At 37.4% G+C, this 15,131-nt stretch overlaps 1 protein-coding gene and 1 long non-coding RNA gene across 11 annotated transcripts in view; one reads left to right on the top strand and one right to left on the bottom strand.

The window, feature by feature from the left end:
• Positions 1-15,131, top strand: part of DCL2 (dicer-like 2) — a 445,017-nt gene that overhangs the window by 222,477 nt on the left and 207,409 nt on the right. For 5 of the 6 annotated variants that reach the window (XM_089801429.1, XM_089801434.1, XM_089801433.1 and 2 more), the window contains 2 exons: positions 5,146-5,364; positions 5,709-5,947. In XM_089801429.1, the coding sequence (XP_089657555.1) occupies positions 5,146-5,364; positions 5,709-5,947 (458 nt within the window). The remainder of the gene's footprint in view (positions 1-5,145; positions 5,365-5,708; positions 5,948-15,131) is intronic. The other variant, XM_089801435.1, reaches the window with a different exon arrangement.
• LOC149540315 (uncharacterized) overlaps positions 1-15,131 on the bottom strand; it is a 241,509-nt gene that overhangs the window by 70,020 nt on the left and 156,358 nt on the right. For 2 of the 5 annotated variants that reach the window (XR_016356386.1, XR_016356388.1), the window contains one exon: positions 14,224-14,627. The exons of the other annotated variants lie outside the window; for them this stretch is intronic. This is a non-coding gene — a long non-coding RNA (uncharacterized LOC149540315). Of the gene's footprint in view, positions 1-14,223; positions 14,628-15,131 lie in introns of those variants that run through there. 5 annotated transcript variants of the gene reach the window in all.

The raw sequence follows: 15,131 nt of genomic DNA on the forward strand, positions 1-15,131 counted from the left end.
ACTTCTTTATCTCATCATGACAGGATGCGGGAGATGATAGAAGAGCATATCCGAATGATTCAGTCACAAGGAAGACATAAGGGAGTTCAGGCAAAATCTTCTTGCTTTGATTTACAGGCAATTAGTGAAGGAATGGGAACAATGAAGTTGAGTTATCTACATCTTCTATCAGATCGGGACCATCTTCTTAGACTTGTCAGAGACTACTCAGATGCCTTGAGAAGGAAGGAGGAAATTGACAAGGTTTCTCGCGAGCTTGAGGACACTCGAGCAACTTTGGCTTTACAGGACTGGGAGAGACATGAGAATGAGCATGGCATGGAGCTAAGCTTAGTTTCATCTGGCACGTTTGACACTCAGCTTTCTACATTTGATGGGTCATATGTGGTTGCTGATAATGTTGCGCATTCATCTAGCATTCACATCCAGGATACAAGGACAAGGTCAGACAAGTTTGTAGAGCCAGTTGGTCACATTACTCAGGTAAGGAGTTTGCTTGAGTTACCGGCTGTCCCTTGTTCACAGATATGGACTCGAGAATGTTTCAGCAGAATTTGGGATTCAGTTAACTGGAAATCTTTAACACTTAATAATAGCAATGTTTGTTTGAGTGCTATCATGGATTTGATTAGCAGAATACCCGGTGTTGTCTTTCTTTGCGCCAGCAGCTTGACCGATGTTGGTATTGGTTTTTATACACCGTTGTTGGGTTTGGTTTATATATGCAGACGACCGTTCTTGCTAGAAGGTGTTGAAGATTTTTCATTTTTGGCAATGTGTACGGATGAGTCCCAGGATCATTTTGGCCCTGATGACATCCAGGAGGATGAAATGGACAATTTAGAAGACACAGCTTCTTTGACAAATTCTTTGGGTACAGAAGAGCTTGACAGCAGTACTACAGCTTTTGACATTTTGGATGTTGATATGGACCTTGGAGATGATTCGCGAGATATGGAAGATAATAATGAGGATACTCCTTTAGACCGAGCACCAGAAGAGGCTTGTAGGAGACAGTTCAGCCAGAGCCATCATGTGACTAGCCAGTTGAAAGTTAGTGAGCGAGACATTGCTATCGCTTGTGAGCATTTTGATACTGCTCGTCAGTTGTTGGCCGTCACTGGTTGGGGTACTTCTATAATGGATGAGTCCAACGGTGGTTACTTTTCTTTGGCAGAGATTCATGCCTTGCGTGAAGCTGTCCGAATTCTGAAGCAGGATTACTTACGATTGGTAGCTAACCGTGATCACCTGGTTGAGTGGGGAAGTACAGCCTATGAGGCACTCTTGGATCGTGAAGAGGAGGTGAGTGAGCTTTCCCAGGAGCTCATAGTGACTACTGAGGCTTTAGAGGACACACGACGAGATCTACAGAAGTCGCAGTTTCAGTTGAAGGAGGTGACCGTGGAGTTGGAGCATTTGTGGCCAAGACCAGCCCCAGACCCAGTTCATTTGTCTATTGAGGTGGTTGGTGGTGAGTACACTCCTGCAGTGGTTACTGAGGAGCATGTTGTTGGGACTGACACACATATTCAGGATTTGGAAGAAGTTGGTCTTAATGAGTTTGGGATACCGGTAGAGTCGAGTCTCCAGATTGATTCTTCTCTAATAAATGACAGCGTGGTACAGTTGGGTATGCCACCTTCACAGGAGGATCAGTTTTGGTGTGTAGGGAAGTATATTGATGCTTCCTCGTATAATTTTTACTGCACTAAACCGTTCATGGAGTATTTGCTGGATAGTGCATGTGTTCATTTGGACTCGCATAAAGTGACAGAAGGTGTTCTCATCCAAGATACTAGTGTTATTTGTAGATTGGTTGAGAAGATTATAGGGGTCCTTTCTACTATGTTACCTCACAGGGATCTCGAGGAGGGGTTTGTTGAGCAGAGTGCACAGGGACCTATCCGACTTACAGTCACTCGGAGTCAGAGATTGGAGCCATATGTTGATTACCAGTTCAGTGATGATGAGCTAGCAGCAGAATTTGGAGGTTCTTATCGGCATTATACGGTAGGGTACACTCATCATTTTTCTTTTGACACAGAGATAGAAGATTTTATTTCATGCAGATGTAGATTGGCTCCAGTTTCTTACCATCCATTAGGGGATAGATTGGCACCATCTTTGAAAAATAAAATTGGTAGTAGCAAGTTACTCAGCCTGCAGCATCGACACACCTGGAGCAGTTTTTCAGAGATTGGATTTGCTGGCAGTGATTCAGGTACCTATGGCTGTTGTCATATCTACAGTGCAGTTGGGTGCAGGTGTCATTTTGACAGGGGCTTGAGTTTTGATAGAGTTGATGTTTCAGTTGGCTTGAGTTCCGCAGAATGTTTTCTTCTACCAACATCTACAGTTGGTTTTCAGATGATTCCATCAGAGTTGTCAGGTCGTTTGGTATTGAATATAGTTTCTCAGTTGTTGATATTGATGATTTCTCCACGGGAGTATGGTGAGGATTGGGATGATACACAGATTTACATTTGGGATCCAGGCAGATTGATTGGTTCAGGGTTCAGCCATTGCTTGGGGACAAGCAATTTCAGGAAGGGCGGACTGTCATGTCCCCAATTTTCGGTGGCAGTCTGATTAATTAATTTGATTAACTTGGTTGTCCAAAATAATGAATATTTTATGAGGACGACTAATTAATCATTTTAATAAATGATATTAAGTTAATTACTTATAAAGTTATCAAATAAATAAATATTAAAAGATAACTTTATATTTAATTAATTTAATAAAGTGACTTGGATTATAAAATATTTAATAAAGTCACTTAAGAGATAAGATCAAAATTGTTCTAGAAGTCTCTGGAGAAGGTGGAGAGAAAAGAATAAATAGGCACCCCGGGGCTCCATTCGAATTAGGCAGTTGTTTTATCTCTCTTTTGATTTTAGATTGTGATTCAATCACGGGTGCATTGTGGAACCTAGGGTTTCTACAATTGTCACAACTGGCCATTGAGAACGATAACTCTCAATAGGTACGCAATTTTGAGGGTGTGAAATATCATCTGAATTATTGCAGATTGGAGGTGATATTCAGTCATTTCATCAGGGCGTCTATTTGTGGCTTAAGGCCAATTTTTTGTGGTTCTTGTATCACTACCCTTTGAAGGATCCGATTCAGATCATAATTCAAGGGCAGTATTGAGGAGTCTGTATTGGAGGCGAGTTTCAGAAGGGAATTGATTACTAATTAAGAAGGGTTGATACCACTAGGCAGTTATCGAATTGGAAGAAGCAGCCAAGTTTGATGAATTTCCTGAATTTCTGAAGCTGTAATCCCCATTAGCAGACAGGCAGCATATCTCAATCACGCTCCATATTCACGCACGACTCAGGGCACAAGGTTTTTAGTATCAAACGGATCAAATCTTGTCTGTCAAGCTCCAATCACAAGTGGCGGAATCCTGTTAACTCGCACACAATATCCTGCAGCAGCGATAAATCTGAATGAGGATTCATCGTTAATAGTCCATTCCAGTTCAGCGTAAGGAAGTTGCAGAGCATGTAAGAGCTTTGACATCCGGCAGGGCGGCCTCCCTCATTATAACGCAATCAATATTAAGACCAGCGTGGTACCGCAAGTCTGAAGTTTGGTGGGTGACTGTATTATACCCGGGCAGAGGTTAAAGGTGGAACTCGAGCTGGAGTAGAATCACTCTGCCACGCATTTGCAAGCAATTACACCCAAGGACCACCCACCATAATCAAGGGGTGAAATCGTCCATCCTCTCTAGACGGGATAGGCATAAATTATGACATACGTCGCTGAAGATGGGAATCTAGCGAACTGAACTGGCCGCGTTCTCATCAGCAGTAACAAACACCGGGATTGGTGGATTCGTGTTGGGCCCCAATAACAGTTTTGCGCAAGAAGCAAGCCGACAGCAGAATTGTCATTCATCACTATCAAATTATATTAGGCGGATAGCATTTTCTGTTTTGTGTGCAAATTTGGCTAGACGTCTAGCATTTGGATTCATACTACCAGCGCCGGTATCTGCTAGCAATGCTGCCACAATTGGAGTTGAAGTTTATTGGTCCTTGTCGTAAATACAAATGCCAACAAATGTTCAGGTGCCTAGTTAGCAATTTGTTTATAAACTATAGTTGTAATGATTGATTGCAATTCATGGTTTGTTGTTGGCAATCTCAGTTTGTTTCATTTACATGTTATTTGTTTAAGTATTTATATATTCTGGAAAATTCAAATAAAAATCAAAAGCGTTCATCCAACACCATTCTAGAGAGCCAGCAGGACTCTTTCCGTGGTATCAGTTCAGTTTTGGTGTAAGTTAGTAGCTTTGTCAGAGCTTGTCTGCAAACTATTTGACTAATTGCCACAGTAGAGTATTGGGTTTTTAGTGACCTTTATAGCGAGGACCATTTCACATACCATTGTCATAACTCACTCATAATCTTCTTTTTACTGCCTGACTCTATTTATAAGTTTCTTGGGGAATTCCACACCCCATATACAGTTATAAAAAATAAATTTAATATTTTAAATTATTAATTTTTTTGGAATTGATTTTCAAGCATGAAATTCCACTAGAAACATAACAAATATTAAATTAATTGTTTCCCTACATATATACGTTAGCCCGGAAGATGTAGGAATGCACTGTTAATTCATTCAAACTAAATTTATTTGAAACGGGAGATGACATATGGTCTGATGTTTTCTTTTTGGGTTCAGTTTTTTATGTCATCTCTTTCTTTTTTTTCTTTGGATCCGTGCTTGTCTTCCGTTACTGTTATTAGTACTTCTCCTGCATCCTTGATTGTTGTTCTTATCACTTTGCCAATTAAATACCATAGTCACTTATGGGCTTTAAAATAATTTATTTTATGTGATTTCATAATGACATACAGTTATTTTTGTATTTTCCCTCATGATGCCATTTCATCCCATCTTTGCATATTTGAAATCAATTTCAAGTTAGCAATTTGTGGTTTCATTATGATTTATTTCAAATAAAATAAAAAAATATTATGTTGTAACTTCTTTCAAGGTACATACCTTGTAGGAAATATATGTTGATCCTTTTTTCTTCGTGATAATAATGTAATTATATCATTTGTAGCACATATTTGGTATTTATGTAATGGCTATTCCTTTGGTTACTTACAGAGGGGATGTTGAAGAAGAGAAAAAGATTGACAATTATATTAAGAGTGAGAAAATCATGAGAGACACAGCATTGAATCAAACTCGCATGCCATATGACCTGCATTTAGAGCCAATGCAAAATATGGAATTTTATTGTGTGGAATCAACGAAGGCTATAGTTTCATTGAACCACAGTGTAGCATTGATCCATTACTACTGTTCACAGTTGCCTGGAGATAGGTAATTATTAACATTCATGATGAGATTCAGATGTGCATAATATTTTTCATTCTTAAAGTTATACATATTGTGGTTCTTAGTTTGTTGAAAAATAAATATGGTGCTGAACATGTAGTGTAGAAATTGAGCTTCTATGTTTCATGTGATGAACATTCATGATGAGATTCAGATGTGCATAATATTTTTCATTCTTAAATTTATACATATTGTGGTTCTTAGTTTGTTGAAAAATAAATATGGTGCTGAACGTATAGTGTAGAAATTGAGCTTCTATGTTTCTTTTATTGAGAATCTATTGCCATTTTAGTCATCTTAAATGAGTTGTGCTCATTGTTGTTACTCAGATATTATACACCTCGGCCTACATTCAATATTAACAAGGAAATTAACGAGTGCATAATGGAACTACCTAGGAATTGTCCTGTCTTGACTATTAAGGTTCAGGGGAAACATAATATGTTGAAGCAACTAGTATGTCTTGAGACATGTAAGAAGCTGCATGAAGCTGGAGCATTGACAGATCAACTCCTACCAGCAAAGGAGGAAAAAGAAGAAGAAGAAGATGAAAGTGGAATTGAAAAAGGTAGGTAGTTGAGGTTAAACAAATCATGTTAATTTTGGAGTATCAATAAATCTTCTTTACACTTGAGTAAAATGAATGAGATTATATATAGATAGAGATTTTTTTTTTTTTCATTATGTTCTTTGTTACTTATCACTGTTTATTTCTATTAGGAGTTCATGCAGTGTGCTTGGTGATTGATTTGTGTTTCTATATGTTATAATGTATGGCTTGCCACCTATATAAAAATGGACATGTTAATGTGAGTTTTGTTCAACTACAACATGCATACTCAAATACTTAATGTTTTGGGGAGAAACACCAAATACTCAATCCTCTCTTGATATAAGGTCATCTCTCATGCCAAGCTTGCAAAGAAAGATCATGAAATGAATTCCAAGGTTCCTTCTTAATCGTCAAATACTTAATGTTTTGGGGAGAAACACCAAATACTCAATCCTTTCTTGATATAAGGTCATCTCTAATCCTTTCTTGATATAAGGTCATCTCTCATGCCAAGCTTGCAAAGAAAGATCATGAAATGAATTCCAAGGTTCCTTCTTAATCTTGGACTGCACTCAGTTTAATGATGTGATTTGTTGGTTATCACAAAGAGACTTATGCTAATTAATACTTGAAATGCTAATTATGAAATGATACTTCAATATAACATACCAAATATAGTTGAACAATAAATATAGAAAAGTGAAATGTGATTCACGAATCATAAGTTCAAACTTCTAACTTGAAACTTCATAACCAAGACCATTGAACTTAGTAACATACTCATTGACGTTAATAACATTAAAGTTTTAAAAATAATGATATTGATAAATAAAAAATATAAATCATACATAGTACCATGTGAGTCAACCATTGACTATCAAATGATAAAGATGAAAGATTCAAAATTCATTGTTCAAATCATATATATGATGTATCATAAAGATCAAGAAACTCATGATTACAATGAGCAAAGTAGCATAAAATAATGAAATGAAATAATTTATCATGGTCATATCACAGTGAGTACAATCTACAATGCAAAGGTTGGAGCTCTCTAATCATCCCCTAAACCGAGGTCCTCATCACTAGAACCACTGGACTCCTCATGGGTAGTAAGACAATATAAAAAAACTATAAAAAAAAAATTAACCTTTCAACATGGGTGCTGGACGCACTGTGCGCTTCCCTTGGATCCACCTTGTACGCACCCCCGCACTCACCGGTTGTGTCGAACGGTGTGGTGTCGCTTTGGTGGCAATGGCAGAGTGCAGGTGCATGGCATACCCACACCTGGCACATACGCACACCTGGTGTGCTTGGGTTTTACCTTGAGTTCGTGAACTTGTGTAACACTAAAATAAGATCACAACAATAATAATAAAAACTCATCCTAACTTAAAACCACCAATTTTGCAAAGTCAAGGCAAACATTAATCTAATCGCTATCCAAAACCATTTATTGTTATACTTTTTTATTTTTTATTTCGAATTTTCATCACACTCTATCCTCATGTTTGTTTTTTTAATTTTTTTTTTGAGTTTTGAGAGGAGAGGTATGGTGGTTTCAGCAATTAACAAAGAATAATAGTTGGCTGGGCAAATTTCAGAAGATCCGAAATTTCCACTGGAGTGGAAAATTCCGAAGTTGCAAAATTTCCGCCGGGCATGGTGTTCTTAAAATTTCCTCATTTGAGTGTTCCTTGATGATTCCTTGCTTTACTCTTGATCATCATGTTGCCTTCATGCCATAAACCGATTTTCCAATGCCTTAGTGGATGTCAAACTTGGGAGGCTCAATGTAGGGAAATTGTAGAAGGTACAAAATTTTCGAGCTTGCGACATTTCCAGTGGAGGGAAAATCCTTTGGAAAAAAATTATCAATTTCTTCCTCTCATTACTGTAAAATTGCACTGCTTGAGTTGCAATTGAATAAAGGCCCAAGTCTTGAGTTTTTTGGGAGGAATGAAGAGGGGGGAGATTTCGGAAGATCTGAAATTTCCACAAGAGGGGATGTTAGATTGTGGTGACTGATCAGGAAAGTTCTGTACATACTTCATAAATTCTTTAGGGTTAGGGATTGTTTCATTAGGTGTGATGCAAAATTGGTTCTTGTGGTGGTATTGAGCTGTAAGGGATTACGGATTGTGATCAGGTTGTAATCACTGGATCGTAAAAATATTGGACTTGCTGTTTGGTGGACGTAGCCTAGGGATTGGGTGAACCACGTTAAATCTTGGTGTCTTGTGTTCTTTTCTGTGTGATCTATTATTTTTTGTTATTAGTTATATTTGCATGTAATTGTTATTTCTGTCTGTGGTTTAATCCTAACAAGTGGTATCAGAGCCTAGTTGTTTTTCAGTTATCCTCTGCAAGAAAGTTTCACGGTTGAGTGGGAGTCTCATGGTTGAGTGGAAGCAATGGCAGATGAGGGTAAGCTGAGGGTTGATAGGTTTAATGGGCAGAACTTTCAGTTATGGAAGATGCAAATGTAAGACTATCTATATCAGAAGGATTTATGGAAGTCGTTGGAAGGCAAAGCCAAGAATCAGGGATCTATGTCAAATGATGAATGGGATCTTTTGGATAGAAAGGCACTTGGAAGCATTCGATTATGCATGGCACCATTGGTGGCATTTAATATTACAAAAGCAAAGATGACAGAAGAATTGATGAAAAACCTAGCGACACTGTATGAAAAGCCCTCCGCTTCAAACAAGGTATTTCTCATGAAGCGTTTATTTAATATGAAAATGGTAGAAGGTAGATCTGTTACAGATCATTTAAATGAGTTTAATACTATTACTAGTCAGTTATCTTCTGTGGATATCAATTTTGAAGAAGAAATTAGGGCTCTCTTGATTTTGTGTTGTTTGCTTGAAAGCTGGAATGGCTTGGTAATGGCTATGAGTAATTCTGTTCCTGGATCTAATACCCTAAAATATGATGATGTGATTGGTGTTATTTTGAGTGAGGAAACTCATAAGAAAACCTTAGGTGGATCTATATCAGGAAGTGCTTTGAATGCACAAAGTAGGGGCAGAACGACTCAGAGAGGAAGTAATTTTGGAAATCGTGGAAAATCAAGAAGAAAGTCAAAGGGTAGAAGGTCTCAATTGAGAGGACCAAACAACTGGTGGTATTGTGGGAAACCAGGGTAGAAAAAGAAAGATTGCTGGAATTGAAAGAAAAATGAAGGAGATAAATCAAATGGAGACAAAGAGGCAAATGTGGCAAGTAACAAATCCGAAGACGATGCTTTGCTTTTGTCTTTAGAAAGTGTTGATGATTCATGGGTTTTAGATTCTGGTGCTTCATTTCATTCTACATCTCATAGAGGTTATTTCATTGATTATGTCCAAAGGGATTTTAGGCTTGTTTATTTGGGGGATAATGAACTCTGTCAGATTGTTGTAAAGGGAAAAATTAAGATTAAATTATAGAATGGGAATCATTGGCTACTACATGAGGTAAGACATATTCCAAAGTTGAGTAGAAATTTAATTTCAATAGGGCAACTTGGTGATGAGGGTTGTGTAGTTACTTTTAATGATAAAAATTGGAAGGTTTCAAAAGGTTCCCTTGTAGTAGGAAAAGGTGTGAAAGTAGACACCTTATATCTTTGTTCAGGTCATATTGTTTCTTCTACTTTAATTGTTTTAGAGAAAAATGAATGTTCAGGAACAATTGTTGCAGTTGAGCAGGGAGAACAAATAGCTGTTGTAGCTTCTGATATAGCACTGTGACACAACAGACTTGGGCACATGAGTGAGAAAGGTATGAAAGTACTTCATTCAAAAAAAGTTTTACCAGGCCTGAAATGTGTTAATATGGATTTCTGTGAAAGTTGTGTGTATGGAAAAAAAAAGAGAGTGAGTTTTGTAAAGACTGGGAAGGAAAACAAAAAGGAGAAGTTAGAGCTTGTGCATGCAAATGTATGAGAACTGGCTTAGGTATCTTCCCTTGGTGGCTCCCATTATTATGTTACATTTATTGATGACGCAACTAAAAAAGTATGAGTTTATTTCTTTAGACAGAAATTTGATGTATTTCAAACTTTTAAGAAATGAAAATGCTTGGTTGAAAATGAGACTGGTAAAAAATTAAAATGTCTCAGATCTTATAATGGTGGTGAGTATTGCAATCATGAATTTGAAGATTATTGCTCCACTAATGGTATTTGTAAACAGAAAACTGTTCCAAAGACTCCATAGGAAAATGGAGTGGTTGAACGAATGAACAGGACTATAATGGAACATGCAAGGAGTATGAGGTTGCATGCTGGGTTGCCCTTACACATGTGCATGAAGGCTGTCAATACTGCTGTATATTTGATTAATAGAGGTCCGTCTACTCCTTTGGGCTGTGGTATTCTAGAGGACGCATGGACCGGTAAGAAGGTGAGTTATTCTTTTCTCAAAACCTTCGGTTGTAAAGCATTTGCTCACATAGATTCTAAAAATTGAACCAAACTAGAAGCTAAGTCAGAGAAATGTGTATTTGTTGGATATGGCATTAATGAGTTTGGTTATAGGCTTTGGGATTTTGAAAATCATAAAATTGTAAGAAGCAGGGATGTCATATTCAATGAGAAAGTGTTGTACAAAGATTTGTTGCAGCAACATGAGAAGGAAGAAGATGATTATGTAGTGCTGGATGATACTCCAAAAGCTGATGTTCCAGCCATTTATCATGATGTGCAACAACCGCAATAACAAATACCACACACATCGGTGAATTTTAGACGGTCAACAAGGCAAATTAGACCTCCACAAAGATTTTCTCCTTGTATTCTATTTTACTTACTGATCCCGGTGAACCTTAAAGTTATGATGAAGCTGTGCAGGTGGATACTAAGATTTAGTGGGAGTCTGCAATGAAAGATGAAATGGACTCTTTGCTGAAGAATAAGACATGGGATTTGTGCAAGTTGCTTGTAGATAAAAAGGCTTTACAGAATAAGTGGGTTTATAGGTTAAAAGAAGAGGAAGGAGGTAAGAAAAAATTTAAAGCCAGGTTAGTTGTAAAAGGATTTGCATAGGAAAAGGGAATTGATTTTGATGAGATATTTTCTCTTGTTGTTAAAATGACTTCTATCCATACTGTTTTAAGTCTAGTGGCTACTGAAGATTTGCATTTAGAGCAGCTAGATGTTAAAACAACCTCCTTCATGGTGATTTGGATGAAGAGATATATATGGCTCAGCCACAAGGATTTGCGGTCAAAGGTAAGGAGAACTTAGTGTGCAAATTGAAGAAAAGTTTTTATGGCTTGAAGCAAGCACCTCTGCAATGGTATCTAAAATTTGACAGTTTTACGCATGAGCATGGTTACAGTAGGTGTCATTTAGATCATTGTGTCTACTTTAAGAGGTTGGATGATGATAGCTACATTATTTTATGTTTATATGTTCATGATATGCTTGTAGCTGGGTCTAACATGGATCACATTAAGGGGCTAAAAAGCCAATTAGCACATGCATTTGCTATGAAGGATTTGGGGGCAGCAAAACAAATGCTTGGTATGAAGATTTGCAGAGATAGGAAAATTAGAACATTGACGCTATCTCAGGCTGCTTATGTTGAGAAGGTGTTGCAACATTTCTCTATAGAGAATGCTGAAGCTGTCAGCACACCTTTACCTGGTCATTTAAAATTGACCAAGGAGATGTGTCCCTAGACACAAGAAAATGAGGATGAGATGTCCACGGTACCCTATGCTTCAGCTATAGGAAGCTTGATGTATGCTATGGTATGTACTAGGCCAGATATTGCATATGCAATGGGAGTTGTTAGCAGGTATATGAGTCATCCCGGCATTGAGCATTGGAATGCTGTCAAATGGATTCTCAAATATTTGAGAGGAACATCCAATAAGTGTTTGCACTTTGAGGGCTCCACTATTGATTTACAAGGCTATGTTAACTTAGATTTGGTAGGGGATATTGATACCTGGTGGAGTACTATAGGTTATGTCTTTACTGTTGGTGGGGCGGACGTGAGCTAGGTTTCTAGGTTACAAAGGGTTAATGCTTTATCCACTACAGAGGCAGCCAAGGAGATGATATGGCTTCAGTTCTTCTTGCAAGAATTGGGACATCCTCAGAAGGATAATTATTTGTTCACAGATAGTCAAAGTGTCATTCATCTTGCAAAGAATTCAGCTTTGCATTCAAAGACCAAACACATGCAGTTGCGGTACCATTTCATTCGGTCAGTTTTGGAGGATGGATAGTTAAAGTTGGAGAAGATACATACCAATGATAATCCAACAGATATGTTGACAAAGGTAGTAACAAGGGAGAAGCTGCACTCCTCTTCAGCTTCAGTTGGTCTTCTAGACTGAATATGAATACAAGAATAGTAGAGTCCAGTGTGGTTTGATCTAGTGGGAGCTCCATGTGGTAGCGGTATTGCTACAGGATCAGTCTCCAAGTGGGAGATTGTTGTTTAGTGTGGAGCTTGATCAGTCCCCAAGTGGGAGATTGTTAGAGTGTGGTGACTGATCAGGAAAGTATTGTACATACTTCATAAATTCTTTGGGGTTCAGGGCATCATTTTTCGGGCCCTATTTTATCGAGATTTTAGGCTGACATGTAATTATTAATTATAACCTTAAAGCGGTTAAAATACTTGTATAAAAGGGCTTAGGCTTAGGGATTGTTTCATAAGTTGTGATGGGAAATTGGTTCTAGCGGCGGTATTGAGTTGTAAGGGATTACGGATTGTAATTAGGTTGTAATCACTGGATCGTAAAAATATTGGACTTGCTGTTTGGTGGACGTAGCCCAGGGATTGGGTGAACCGCATTAAATCTTGGTGTCTTGTGTTCTTTTCTGTGTGATCTATTATTTTCTGTTATTGGTTATATTTGCACGTAATTGTTATTTCTATCCGTGGTTTAATCCTAACAACATGTAATTGTTATTTCTATCTATGGTTTAATTCTAACTTGGTAGGATTAAACCACGGATAGAAATAACAATTACATGCAAATATAACCAATAACAGAAAATAATAGATCACACAGAAAAGAACACAAAACACCAGAATTTAGGATTAAACCACGGACGGAAATAACAATTACATGCAAATATAACCAATAACAGAAAATAATAGATCACATAGAAAAGAACACAAGACACCAAGATTTAATGTGGTTCACCCAATCCCTGGGCTACGTCCACCAAACAACAGGTCTAATATTTTTACGATCCAGTGATTACAACCTTATTACAATTTGTAATCCCTTACAGCTCAATACTGCCGCAAGAACCTATTTCGCATCACACCTTATGAAACAATCCATAACCCTAAGCCCTATTATACAAGTATTTTAACCGCTTTAGGGTTATAATTAATAATTACATGTCGGCCCAAAATTCCGATGAAATAGGGCCCGAAAAACGATGCCCCGAACCCGAAAGAATTTATGAAGTATGTACAGTACTTTCCTGATCAGTCACCACAATCTAAAAATCTCCCACTTGGGGACTAATCAGGCTCCACACTAAACAACAGAGGAGATTTTGGAAGATGTAAAATTTCCACAGAAGAGGACATTTCAGAAGATGTGAAATTTTCACCGAAGGGGAGATTTTGGAAAATGCAAAATTTCCAAAGGGGAGATTTCGGAAGATCCTATATTCCCACAAAATGGGTGATTTCGAAAGATCTGAAAGTTCCACAAAAGGGGAGATTTCGGAAGATCTGAAATTTCCACTAGGACTTGGATCTCTCACAAACTTTGTGCCCTTTTCTAACATAGAAACCCATCTCTCTCAAACCAAGAAATTTCACTTTCCACTTGGACCTAGACCATAGAAATTCCTCTAAGTGACACAAAAAATGCCCACATAAACTCGACACCAAAATCACTTCCTACTGAGCCAAAATTGCCCAAACTCATCCCGGACTTGGAGACTTGAAAAAAGCTTCTTAACTAAAACCACCTAAGACAACTACTCCTACTAGCTAAAGAAAAAGAGAGGGTATCCCAATTTGCAATGGAGCAATGGTGTGAAAACTACAAAATAAGACTAAATCCTTTTCCTTATTTTTGAACAAATTATTTGGGATCCCAGAAATTTTGTGCTATGTTTGAGTCTTTAATTGAAGGATTGTTGTAAGAAAATAATGATTAGGAATGCCTCAACAAAGAATTTTCTCAATTTTCTTTTTTTAATGTTTTAATCCTGAAATCAACATAAACTGGAGCAGCTAACCAAATAGAACCCAATGACTTGAATTGAGTTATCAAACTACCAAATGCTGATATGCACTCCAAACAAAAACTTTGGATCGAATCTCATCTATTGTAAATTTTTAATCTCTGTATAAACCTTAGATTTACCAAAAACACAGATATTTGAGTAGGCTAGGGCTTTGGAAACACCAAACATAAATTGTTGAAGCCCTCTGTAAGCTGATTTATTTTACTTGGAACATTTTGAAACGACCGTGAGCTTGAAATGGTATTTTAAAAGTTTCTGCAATTTAAAATCAATTTACAAACAATTACGATGGAACTGTTGACTTGTATGACTGCTGCAAGACGTGCTGGCTTGCTGATGTAGGGTTGTATGGCCACTATGAGACTGAAAACAAGTGCAGAAATGGTTGCTACAAATGTCTTCTTTCTCAACCTGGTGCTCAGCAAACTCTAATGAATAATTTGTTTAATGTTGAAAACACAGTGCCTGGGAATGGACAGAAAAATGTTACAAGGCTACAGTATTGAATTGCCACCACGAGACTGACAATAAGTGGGGAAGTGTCTGCTTCAAACACACAAATGATTCAATCTTATTCAATCCGGTGCTTGAAAAATGTTTGCAGCAGTAAATAGATTTCAAACACTCCACAATATCTTCCAAAATACTGACACTTGCACAAGAACTGCAAATTTGCAATTTCTAATATTAAAATCTTCAATTCTGAATGAAAAGGTTGGTTGCTTTGATTACCCTTGCTAATTTATTAAGTGTACCAACATCGTAGTATGGTAGCAGAAATATGTAAACATGACAATTTACAAAAGTGTTAATGTCATTGCAGTGAAATTATTGGAGCAATAGAATGTATCAAAACATGCATATGAGAATACTGAGTGCCTTATTTATGAGATTGTCACATAGTTGATTATCTTAGTGAATATCAGTTAGGTTACTACTACTTACTAATAAATAGTTTGGTTGAACATT

This window comes from Cupressus sempervirens, chromosome 9, assembly GCF_028749045.1.
Source record: "Cupressus sempervirens isolate cs-2001-9-10 chromosome 9, ASM2874904v1, whole genome shotgun sequence".
Taxonomy (NCBI): domain Eukaryota; kingdom Viridiplantae; phylum Streptophyta; class Pinopsida; order Cupressales; family Cupressaceae; genus Cupressus; species Cupressus sempervirens.